Raw genomic sequence first — 13,213 nt, forward strand, 5'->3', positions numbered from 1 at the left:
CCATGTACTGTCTGTTTAGAGCCAAATAGCATTGAGGTTTAGTTCGATTTTTTGTGGTGTCTTTCCAATATGTGATATATTTTTCATTTGTGATTATTTGGTTGGGCCAGATTTTCTGAGTGCTGTCCTGAGGCTCTATGGGGTTGGTTTGGGTTTGTGAACTGAGCCTTAGAACCAGCTGGCTGAGGGGACTCTTCTCTGGTTTCATCTCTTGACATTGTAGAGCTGTGTGATGGAATGTTTTGGGGTCACTTGTTTTTAGATGGTTGTAAAATTTGATGGCTCTTTTTTCTATTCGAATGAGAAGGGGGTATTGGCCCAATTCTGCTCTACATGCGTTATTTGGAGTTTTTCTTTGCACTTGCAATACAGTCTTGCAAAACTCTGCATGCAGTATTTCAATTTGATGTTTGTCCCATTTGGTGAATTCATTATTAGAGAGTGGACCTCATGCTTCACTGCCATATAGAGCAATTGGTTCTATAACCGATTGGAAAATTTTGAGCCAGATTCTAATTGGAATTTCGATTTTAATGTTCCTTTTAATGGCATAGAATGCTCTTCTTGCTTTGTCTCTCAGCTCATTCACAGCCATGTGAAAGCCTACTGTGCTGCTGATATTTAGTCCTAGATATGTGTAGTTTTTGGTGTGTTGTAATAGAACTGTGTCCAAATAGAATTTATATTTGTCATCCTGATTTCCGGACCTTTTTTGGAATATCATTATATTTGTTTTTTTTAGGTTAACGGTAAGAGCCCAGGTCTGACAGAACCTGTGAAGACGATCTAGGTGCTGCTGTAACCCCTCTTTAGTGGGAGATAGCAGCACCAGGTCATCTGCGTACAGCAGACACTTGATTTCAGTGTTGTGTAGGGTGATACCAGGTGCTTCCGATTCTTCTAATGTTTTTGCCAATTCATTAATGTAGATGTTAAATAATGTTGGACTTATTGGGCAGCCCTGTTTCACTCCCCGTCCCTGAGAGAAGAAGTCTGTTTGCTTGTTGCCAATTTTAACCACACATTTGTTTTTAGTGTACATTGATTTAATAACATCATATGTTTTCCCTCCAATACCACTTTCTATTAGTTTATAAAAAAGACCTTCGTGCCAAATTGAATCAAATGCTTTCTTGAAATCTACAAAACACGAGTAGATTTTGCCTTTGTTTTGGTTTACTTGTTTGCCAATTAGAGTGTGGAGGGTGTAAATGTGCTCTGTTGTACGATAATTTTTTGGAAATCCAACCAGGCTTCTGCTCAGGACGTTGTGTTCGTCAAGGAAATGGTGTAGTCTGCTATTTATAATACTGCAGAGAATTTTCTCTAAGTTGCTGATAACGCAAATTCCTCTGTAATTATTTGGGTCAAATTTGTCTCCATTTTTATAGATTGGTGTGATCAATCCCTGGTTCCAAATATCGGGGAAAATACCTGCAGTGAGGATAATGTTGAAGAGTTTGAGTATAGCCAATTTGAATTTGTGGTCTGTATATTTGATCATTTCATTTAAAATACCATCAGCACCACAGGCCTTTTTGGGTTGGAGAGTGCGTAGTTTTTCCAATAATTCTTCGTCTGTAATTGGGGTATCCACAGGATTCTGATAGTCTTTGACTTCTGATTCAAGGATTTGTAATTTTTCTTGTATATCTTTTTGTTCTGGGTTCTTTGTTATATTGCTGTAGAGGTTTGCAAAGTGATTTCTCCACATATCCCCATTTTGGATAGCCAATTCCTCCTGATGAGGTTTGTTTAATTTATTCCAATTCTCCCAGAAGTGGTTTGAATCTATGGATTCCTCAATTACATCCAGCTGTTTTCTAATGTGCTTTTCCTTTATTGTTCTTAGGGTGTATTTGTATTGCTTCAGTGTTTCCCCATATTGAAGGCGTATATTTTTGTTGTCTGGTTCTCTGTGTTTTGATTAGATATATTTCTCAATGACTTTCTTAGATTTATGCAATAATTTTTTATTTTCTGGTTTGCTCTTATGCTTCTTTAGATTAGCCAAGGAGGCTAATTTGTCTGCTGTTCTAGCATTCAGGTCTCCACAGACCAGTATGTTGCCTTGAGCCTGAAAGTGACTAATCTCCCCCTCTAGAATGGAGAAACTCTCTTCATTGAAGTAGGGTGACTCTGAGGGGGGAATGTATGTGGCACAGAGGAAGACGTTTTTATCTGTCAAGATAGCCTCCTTGTTGATTTTTAACCAGATAAAGAATTCTCCTGTTTTGATCAATTCGATTGAATTAATTAGTTCAGATTTATACCATATTAGCATTCCCCCTGAGTCTCTGCCCTGTCCTGAGTCTCTGCCCTGCCCTGAGTCTCTGCCCTGTCCTGAGTCTCTGCCCTGTCCTGAGTCTCTGCCCTGTCCTGAGTCTCTGCCCTGCCCTGAGTCTCTGCCCTGTCCTGAGTCTCTGCCCTGTCCTGAGTCTCTGCCCTGCCCTGAGTCTCTGCCCTGTCCTGAGTCTCTGCCCTGCCCTGAGTCTCTGCCCTGTCCTGAGTCTCTGCCCTGTCCTGAGTCTCTGCCCTGTCCTGAGTCTCTGCCCTGTCTGATTCCTTTTAATTTGGTGGATGGTAGGATTATCTCCCTAAAACCTAGTGGACAGCCAGTAGAAACATCACCTCTGCACCATGTTTCCTACAATATCAACATCATCAATTTCTTTCAGGAAGTCTGGGTTTCTGCTCTTTAGCCCAAAAGCAGAGGACTTCAATCCTTGTAAATTCCAACATGCAACGTAAAAACATTTCATAACTTTTTTTTCTTCTTTACCTTCAAAAAGAGACAAACACTCACAATCCAACAAGAACTATTAAAATATATTTTTTCAATTAAAGAAAACTCTTATTATGCAAATGTGATGTGTTTATCATTTAAGATAGCATTTGTGTCATGCCACTTGGGTGGATGTAGTGTGAGGATGGTGGAGTTGTTGTGCTCATCTTACCATGACCCTCGGCCTATCACATGTGAGCATAGTAGACTCAGCATTTGTTTAATGTCACTCATTTGGTTGGTGGGGGCTGGGCCAGTTTCTCCTCTCACAGCCTGTGCGTAGCTCTGCCTGCTGGGCTGTGGCTCCTCCAAGTGTGGGTCTGCGGTGGTGGGCAGGGGGGTGGGAGGCCTCGTCTGGGTGGCTCTGAAGCTGGGCTGGGTTGGTCTGTGCTGCGCTGGCTGTGGTGGGCATTGAGGTGGGTGGTAATGTGGTCGTGGCTGGGGGGTCCAGGGGGCTGGTCCGGGGTGCTGTCTCGGTGATCTCGGCGGGGTGGAGATTGCTCCGTTGTTTCTGGGTGGAGAGGTCGGGCTGCGGTTTAAAGCGACATCCTTGAGAGTCTTGGCAAGGATGGGGACTGTCTCCCTGTACAGGTGAACATGGTCATAGAGACAGTCCAGATGGAGGGTGGGATGGTGGGCCAGGTGTACATTGGATCGCAGGGCACAGTCCCGGGAGAGGCTGGCGTTTATTCTTTGGATTGTGGCAGGGTGGAAGTCTTCCTATGTAGAAGGGTTGACACCACGATTCTTGAGTTGGGGAAGATTGCGGAGGCCTTCTCAATCACTCCCCGTAGTGAAGTCGCCACCCTCTCCTGCTGAGCACGCAGGTCGTTGCTTCCGGTGTGTTTGATTATGTGGCTTGGCGACCCGAGCTGGGCCTTTTCAAGCAGCTCCATGGCACTCTGCGTTGTTGGGCACCACACCTTTCTCCTTTTGTGTCGAGGGAAAAGTGTCTTCTCCTGAACAAACATCCCATTTGATGTCAGCCAGTGTTTCTTCTGGACTGGAGGGGGTAGAGTGGGGGCTGGTGGGTGTTGGAGCTGGAGTGTGGCTGGTCTGTGCCGGTGCCGCTGTCAGTGGGAGGCTGTTCTGTGGGTTGGGGAGGAGGGGTGCAGCAGGCAGGGCTGGGGAAGCCTGGCTGGTTGAGCTGGGCTCCTCTGCTGTGTGAGGGCAGGTCATAGAGTCCTCTGTTCTCTTTCTCTCCTGCAGCCTGTCCTCTGTTCTCTTTCTCTCCTGCAGCCTGTCCTCTGTTCTCTTTCTCTCCTGCAGCCTGTCCTCTGTCTCTCCTGCAGCCTGTCCTCTGTTCTCTTTCTCTCCTGCAGCCTGTCCTCTGTTCTCTTTCTCTCCTGCAGCCTGTCCTCTGTTCTCTTTCTCTCCTGCAGCTCCTCTCTTAGTGAGGTCAGATCGTTATTACTGTTCTGCCTGTCTTTTTGGAGCTCTCTCACCTCCTTTGTTAGATCAGCCAGCTCTCCCTTGAGTCCGTCTCTCTCTTGCTGAACTGTAGTTTTCACTGTAGTTTTCCTCCTCTCTCTCTCGCTGTAGTTTTCCTCCTCTCTCACACTGTAGTTTTCCTCCTCTCTCTCTCACACTGTAGTTTTCCTCCTCTCTCTCTCACACTGTAGTTTTCCTCCTCTCTCTCTCGCTGTAGTTTTCCTCCTCTCTCTCTCGCTGTAGTTGTCTTCCTCTCTCTCTCGCTGTAGTTTTCCTCCTCTCTCTCTCGCTGTAGTTTTCCTCCTCTCCTCTCACTCTAGTTTTCCTCCTCTCTCTCTCGCTGTAGTTGTCTTCCTCTCTCTCTCGCTGTAGTTTTCCTCCTCTCTCTCTCGCTGTAGTTGTCTTTCTCTCTCTCTCGCTGTAGTTTTCCTCCTCTCTCTCTCTCACTGTAGTTTTCCTCCTCTCTCTCTCACACTGTAGTTTTCCTCCTCTCTCTCACACACTGTAGTTTTCCTCCTCTCTCTCTCGCTGTAGTTTTCCTCCTCTCTCTCTCGCTGTAGTTTTCCTTCTCTCTCTCTCGCTGTAGTTTTCCTCCTCTCTCTCTCGCTGTAGTTTTCCTCTCTCTCTCGCTGTAGTTTTCCTCCTCTCTCTCTCGCTGTAGTTTTCCTCCTCTCTCTCTCGCTCTAGTTTTCCTCCTCTCTCTCTCGCTGTAGTTTTCCTCCTCTCTCTCTCACTGTAGTTTTTCTCCTCTCTCTCTCGCTCTAGTTTTCCTCCTCTCTCTCTCGCTGTAGTTTTCCTCCTCTCTCTCTCGCTCTAGTTTTCCTCCTCTCTCTCTTGCTGTAGTTTTCCTCCTCTCTCTCTCGCTGTAGTTTTCCTCCTCTCTCTCTCGCTCTAGTTTTCCTCCTCTCTCTCTCGCTCTAGTTTTCCTCCTCTCTCTCTCCATCTCTTATTGAACTATCATTAACTTTTTTTGTCAGTCACATACAGTGGGGGAAAAAAGTATTTGATCCCCTGCTGATTTTGTATGTTTGCCCACTGACAAAGAAAGGATCAGTCTATAATTTTAATGTTAGGTTTATTTGAACAGTGAGAGACAGAATAACAACAAAAATATCCAGAAAAATGCATGTCAGAAATGTTATAAATTGATTTGCATTTTAATGAGGGAAATAAGTATTTGACCCCCTCTCCATCAGAAAGATTTATGGCTCCCAGGTGTCATTTATACAGGTAACGAGCTGAGATTAGGAGCACACTGTTAAAGGGAGTGCTCCTAACCGCAGCTTGTTACCTGTAAAAAAGACACCTGTCCACAGAAGCAATCAATCAATCAGATTCCAAACTCTCCACCATGGCCAAGAGCAAAGAGCTCTCCAAGGATGTCAGGGACAAGATTGTAGACAAGGCTGGAATGGGCTACAAGACCATCGCCAAGCAGCTTGGTGAAAAGGTGACAACAGTTGGTGCGATTATTCGCAAATGGAACAAACACAAAAGAACTGTCAATATCCCTCAGCCTGGGGCTCCATGCAAGATCTCACCTCGTGGAGTTGCAATGATCATGAGAACGGTGAGGAAAGCCCAGAACAACACGGGAGGATCTTGTTAATGATCTCAACGCAGCTGGGACCATAGTCACCAAGAAAACAATTGGTAACACACTATGCCGTGAAGGACTGAAATCCTGCAGCGCCCGCAAGGTCCCCCTGCTCAAGAATACATATACATGCCCATCTGAAGTTTGCCAATGAACATCTGAATGACTCAGAGGACAACTGGTGAAAGTGTTGTGGTCAGATGAGAGCAAAATGGAGCTCTTTGGCATCAACTCAACTCGCCGTGTTTGGAGGAGGAGGAATGCTGCCTATGACTCCAAGAACACCATCTCCACCATCAAACATGGAGGTGGAAACATTATGCTTTGTGGGTGTTTTTCTGCTAAGGGGACAGGACAACTTCACCGCATCAAAGGGACGATGGACGGGGCAATGTACCGTCAAATCTTGGGTGAGAACCTCCTGAATGGGTATTCCAGCATGACAATGACCCAAAACACACGGCCAAGGCAACAAAGGAGTGGCTCAAGAAGAAGCACATTAAGGTCCTGGAGTGGCCTAGCCAGTCTCCAGACCTTAATCCCATAGAAAATCTGTGGAGGGAGCTGAAGGTTCGAGTTGCCAAACGTCAGCCTCGAAACCTTAATGACTTGGAGAAGATCTGCAAAGAGGAGTGGGACAAAATCCCTCCTGAGATGTGTGCGAACCTGGTGGCCAACTACAAGAAACGTCTGACCTCTGTGATTGCCAACAAGGGTTTTGCCACCAAGTACTAAGTCATGTTTTGCAGAGGGGTCAAATACTTATTTCCCTCATTAAAATGCAAATCAATTTACAACATTTTTGACATGCATTTTTCTGGATTTTTTTGTTGTTATTCTGTCTCTCACTGTTCAAATAAACCTACTATTAAAATTATAGACTGATCATTTCTTTGTAAGTGGGCAAACGTACAAAATCAGCAGGGGATCAAATACTTTTTTCCCCCCACTCTTCATGAACACACACACACACACACACACACACACCTCGGGACAGAAAAACTTGAATTGCCCCATAACAGTAAATATGGGAACCACTGTTGCAGTATATTAGTATTCAAGAGTAAAGAATGTTGTGCTGTTCTCCACCCTCAGGGCTGCCTAATCGTGATTCAAAACTACAACCTGGTTCAGTTTGTTAATCCAATTTTCCGCTAGAAAAACTAATTTTCCCTTCTCTTCTGTCTCCACAGACTTGGCTGGGACCAGACAGTATGGGGTTAAAAAGCTCCTACTGGCTTTTGATATCTTTCATGGTGGTGAGTACATCTTCAGCTTCTCATTAACAAAACTTTGGACACACCTACTCATTCAAGGGTTTTTCTTTATTTTTACTATTTTCTACATTGTAGAATAATAGTGAAGACATTCTTGGCATTCTCTCAACCAGCTTCACCTGGAATGCTTTTCCAACAGTCTTGAAGGAGTTCCCACATATGCTGAGAACTTGTTGGCCACTTTTCCTTCACTCTGCGGTCCAACTAATCCCAAACCATCTCAATTGGGTTGAGGTTGGGTGATTGTGGAGGCCAGGTCATCTGATGCAGCACTCCATCACTCTCCTTCTTGGTCAAATAGCCCTTACACAGCCTGGAAGTGTTTTGGGTCATTGTCCTGTTGAAAAACAAATGACAGTCCCACTAAGTGCAAACCAGGTAGGATGGCGTATCGCTGCAGAATGCTGTGATAGCCATGCTGGTTAAGTGTGCCTTGAATTCTAAATAAATCACTGACAGTGCAAAGCACCCCCACACCGTCACACCTCCTCCTCTTTCATGCTTCATGGTGGGAACCACACATGCGAAAATTATCCGCTCACCTACTCTGTCTCACAAAGACAGTGGTTGGAACCAAAAATCTTCAATTTGGACTCATCAGACCAAAGGACAAATTTCCACCGGTGTAATGTCCATTGCTCGTGTTTCTTGGCCCAAGCAAGTCTCTTCTTCTTATTGGTGTCCTTTAGTAGTAGTTTCTTTGCAGCAATTCGACCATGAAGGCCTGATTCACGCAGTCTCCTCTGAACGGTTGATGTTGAGATGTGTCTGTTACTTGAACTCTGTGAAGCATTTATTTGGCCTGCAATTTCTGAGACTGGTAACTCTAATGAACTTATCCTCTGCAGCAGAGGTAACTCTGGGTCTTCCTTTCCTGTGGCGGTCCTCATGAGAGCAAGTTTCATCATAGCGCTTGATGTTTTTTTTGACTGTACTTGAAGAAACCTTCAAAGTTCTTGAAATGTTCCGTATTGACAGACCTTCATGTCTTAAAGTAATGATGGACTGTCGTTTCTCTTTGCTTATTTGAGCTGTTCTTGCCATAATATGGACTTGGTCTTTTACCAAATAGGGCTATCTTCTGTATACCACCCCTACCTTGTCACAACACAACTGATTGGCTCAAACACAATAAGAAGGGAAGAAATTCCAAAAATCAATAAGGCACACCTGTTCATTGAAATGCATTCATGAAGCTGAGTGTGCAAAGTTGTCATCAAGAGTGTGCAAAGTTGTCATCAAGGCAAAGGGTGAAGAATCTAAAAATTGAAATATATTTTGATTTGTTTTACACTTTTTTGGTTACTACATGATTCCATATGTGTATTTCATAGTTTTGACGTATTCACTATTATTCTACAATGTAGAAAATAGTAAAAATAAATTAAAACTCTGAGTTGGTGTGTCCAAACCTTTGACTGGTACTGTAAATACTTGTTGTTAGATTACTTTTTGCTGTGTTTATTACTGTAATGCAGTTTATATATTACTGTAATTTTTTACCAAATTGTACAGGATTTGTTCTGTAAATGTGTTTTAATTTGATAAAATACCATGCATTTTCTCAAAGTACTAGATAAACTGCAATACGTTTTGCTATGCTGGTTTTCAACGCATAGAGAAAATCAGAGCGATTAATTTGATGTAGTTCACTAATCCGTTAATCACTAATTGGTTCAGTTTGGCAACTAGAGGCATGGATGACCTAAAAGCCAGAAGATCTTTCAGCCATGACGCTCTGCAGATACTTTCTATGAATGGCAGAGGTTGGTTGGCTGGTGTGTATCTGTGTCTCTGTCTGTCTCTCTGTCTGTCTGTCTGTCTCTCTGTGTGTGTGCGTGTCTGTCTCTCTGTGTGTGTGCGTGTCTGTCTCTCTCTCTCTCTCTGTCTGTCTGTCTGTCTGTCTGTCTGTCTGTCTGTCTGTCTGTCTGTCTGTCTGTCTGTCTGTCTGTCTGTCTGTCTGTCTGTCTGTCTGTCTGTCTGTCTGTGTGTCTGTGTGTCTGTGTGTCTGTGTGTCTGTCTGTCTCTCTGTCTCTCTGTCTCTCTGTGTGTGTGCGTGTCTGTGTCTCTGTGTGTGTGTGTGTGTGTGTGTGTGTGTGTGTGTGTGTGAGTGAGTGAGTGAGTGAGTGAGTGAGTGAGTGAGTGAGTGAGTGAGTGAGTGCGTGCTTGCTGGATGCATCCCCACTTGTTTGCCAACCCTCATCATACTTTACTTAAACCCAATGGTCAGCTGGCATGGAAAACCTTATAGCACAAATGCCACTGTCTTTGCCTTTTGTTACTTTATGATCTTGAAACTCAAGGCAGCAGATATCAGCCTCATTTATTATTCATGAGATGCAAAGGGTATTATGTATGATGGTAATTTGTTAGAAAGTTCGTGTAATTACAGTTTGTAATACAATGTCTTGTTTTGAGGTGTATTTACTTATGCACGACTATACTAAGGGAGGGGGGACGAGCTCACTTTCCCTGCCTGTCTCATTACACTACGATCAGAGCCGGCTGCAGACAATAATCAACTAGGGGGAAATCAGTTTTTGTAAATCTTGATGTTATATTTATAATTATAAAAAATGTATGCAACAAATTTTCCACTAACAGGTTTCTGTGCAAATGCACCACACACAACCAATAAGCAATGAATAACTGCATAACGATTACAGACTTTAAGCGCATATCATCATGTTTGTGTTTTCAACACCACAATCAAGTAGAGAACGTCAATCTGGACAAACTGAAAATACATCCCTCCCTACTCAGTATCGAAGCCTTGGTTTGGCAATCTCTGAATGTCATTAAACGTTTTGGTGTTTTGTAACAGATTTTTGGGGCATTTTGTCTCTTTCCATTAGTCTAAAGGTTGTGGCGCAGTTTGGATGCTGGATTTATATTAGAGTGGAGTGGATGAATGTGTGCAGGTAGCCTACAGGAGACTTCTGAAGTAACCTAATCAGATTAAACATTGTGACTAGTTGTGTTTATGCCACACATAAAACGTCATACATTTTGTCTATATTGAAGCATTAGGTTCTAGGTGGAAGAATAGCTGCTATGATCGGAAAGGAGAACGCATGTTAAGTTTTCCTGAATAACTGGGCTTGCTGGGAGCCTGCCTACAGTACCTTCAGAAAGTATTCACACCCCTTGACTTTGTCCACATTTGTTGTGTTACAGCCTGAATTTAAAATGGATTAAATTGAGATTTTGTGTCACTGGCCTACACACAAAACCCCTTAAAGTCAAATTGTTTTAAGAAATGTTTACAAATGAATAAAAAAATGTAAAGCTGAAATGTCTTGAGTCAATAAGTATTCAATCCCTTTGTTAAGGTAAGTCTAAATACATTCAGGAGTAAACATTTGCTTAACAAGTCACATAATAAGTTGCATGGACTCACTCTGTGTGCATTAATAGTGTTTAACATGATGTTTTAATGGCTACCTCATCTCTGTACCCCACACATACAATTATCTCTAAGGTCCCTTAGTCGAGCAGTGCATTTCAAACACAGATTCAACCACAAAGACCAGGGAGGTTTTCCAATGCCTCGCAAAGCAGGGCAACTATTGGTAGAAGGGTAAGGTTTTTTAAAAGCAGACATTGAATATCCCGTTGAGCATTGTGAAGTTATGAATTACACTTTGGATGGTGTATCAATACACTCAGTCATTACAAAGATACAAGCGTCCTTCTTAACTCAGTTGCCGATGAGGAAGGAAACCGCTCAGGGATTTCACCATGAGGCCAATGGTGACTTTAAAACAGTTAGAGTTTAATGACCACGATAGGAGAAAACTGAGGATAGAACAACAACATTTAAGTTATTCCAAAATAATAATCTAAATTACAGAAGGAAGCCTGTACAGAAAAGAAGGAAGCCTGTACAGAAAAGAAGGAAGCCTGTACAGAATAATGCTGCAAAGCAATTAACTGTTTGACCTGAATATAAAGTATTATGTTTAGGGCAAATTGAATACAACACATTACTGAGTATAACTCTTCATATTTTCAAGCATGGTAGTGGCCGCATCATGTTATGGGCATGCTTGTTATCGGCAAGGACTAAGGAGGCTTTTTAGGATGAACAAATAAAAGGGAATAGAGCTAAGTACAGGCAAAATCCTGTTAGAAAACCTGGTTCAGTGTCACAGTTGTCGTCGGTGAAGGAGGACCAAAACGCAGCAGGTACGTGTATGCTCATCTTGCTTTTAATAAATACAACATGAACACCAAAATAACAAAGAATGAACGATCAACAAAAACAGTCTGGTAAGGCATAAGGCTAAACACAGAACAATCACCCACCCCTAACAAACACAAACACACCCTAATATATGGGACTCTCAATCAAAGGCAGATAGACAACACCTGCCTTCAACTGAGAGTCCCAACCCCAATTAACCAAACATAGAACACACTCACCAGACTACACATAGAAATACATAAACATAGACCATCAACCAAAAACCCGGAAATACTAAATCAAACACCCTTTAAACAAACACACCACCCTGAACCACATAAAACAAATACCCTCTGCCATGTCCTGACCAAACTACAATACTAATTAACCCTTATACTGGCCAGGACGTGACATTCAGTCTGCTTTCCAACAGACACTGGGAGACAAATTCACCTTTCAGCAGTACAATAACCTAAATCGCAATACTAAGACAAAGTTGAATGTTCCTGAGTGGCCTAGTTACAGATTTGACTTAAATTGGCTTGAACATCTATGGCAAGATTTGAAATGGCTGTCTAGCAATGATCAAGAACCAACTTGACAGAGCTTGAAGAATTGTAAAAAGAATAATATAAGACTCACAGCTGTAATCGCTGCCAAAGATGATTCTAAGTATTGACTCAGGGGTGTGAATACTTGTGTAAATGAGATATTTCTATATTTCATTTTCAATAAATTTTCTAAAATGTATAAAAACATGTTTTCACTTTTTTCATTATGGGGTATTGTATGTAGATTGGTGAGAAACCAAATCTCAATTTAATCAATTTTGAATTCAGGCCGTAACAAAATGTGGAATAAGCCAAAGGATATGAATACTTTCTGAAGGCACTGCATGGAGACAGCGCATCAGTATCAGAAGTAAAAATACAGCCTGAGTGGCCTGTGCCTTTCTAGAATCTATCAGAGTAGACCCACAACTGATCCAAATGGAATGAAACATTCAAATAACAGGGCTTTTACACCATTATTCAAAAGACATTTTCACTGCAGTTTACAGCCTAGAGCAGTAGAATTGTACTCACTTGAAAACAATAATGCAATTATTCATTGGCTTGCGATGTTGTACACTAGTCTATGTAGAATCATTTTATTGTCCATAAACAAGATCAATAGGGGAGCTTCTTGAATGAATGACAATGAATGAATGACATTTTATTTCGTGTCAAATCTCCATGCTTCTACATCTGTATTGCTTGCTGTTTGGGGTTTTAGGCTGGGTTTCTGTATAGCACTTTGTGACATCAGCTGATGTAAAAAGGGCTTTATAAATACATTTGATTAATTGATCGATTGGCAACCCATCCCTCACGGGATTAATTGACACAAACAAATATTACAATATGTCACTGTGATAATTCAGTGATAATTCTTACAGTGTTCTGTGCAGTGCGCACCTCATAAAGAGTGAACAAGAAATCACTACATAATAGTAAATAAGGTTATCCAACAATAATTATATCCATAGAGCAGTAAAATAATACATACAGATAAATACACCTGGCCTCTCCCCTGCCTATCAGATATTCTTCTATCTTGTGGATTTATATTGAAAATGTATGCAGATGTGAATGATTTAACCTGTGGTATGATTGCTAGTTAGCCTATTGCAGATCTGGACAAACGATCCACCTACCACTATTGTCACTATGAATGGTGGATAGAGGGCAGGATAGACCTTTAGACAGGTAGACTATATTGACCTGTGGAATAGTAAGTGTGCAGAAAAACATAGTGCATAATGGAAGTACCAAAACACCTTGATAGGGGACACGCATGCAAGCAGATGAGGAGATTTGGCAATATGGAAGACATTAGATAGAAAACCTACAAAATGGCCAATGTAAATCAAGGGAAAAATGCAAATAGTTCCACAA

The 13,213-nt window shown here is 42.2% G+C and overlaps 1 protein-coding gene across 2 annotated transcripts in view; it reads left to right on the forward strand.

Moving 5' to 3' along the window:
• Positions 1–13,213, forward strand: part of LOC115175528 (calcitonin gene-related peptide type 1 receptor) — a 121,195-nt gene that overhangs the window by 51,944 nt on the left and 56,038 nt on the right. For both annotated transcript variants that reach the window (XM_029734817.1, XM_029734818.1), the window contains exon 2: positions 7,007–7,072. In XM_029734817.1, the coding sequence (XP_029590677.1) occupies positions 7,028–7,072 (45 nt within the window). In that variant the 5' untranslated portion in view covers positions 7,007–7,027. The remainder of the gene's footprint in view (positions 1–7,006; positions 7,073–13,213) is intronic.

The sequence above is a fragment of the Salmo trutta genome, chromosome 36 (assembly GCF_901001165.1).
Source record: "Salmo trutta chromosome 36, fSalTru1.1, whole genome shotgun sequence".
Lineage (NCBI taxonomy): Eukaryota > Metazoa > Chordata > Actinopteri > Salmoniformes > Salmonidae > Salmo > Salmo trutta.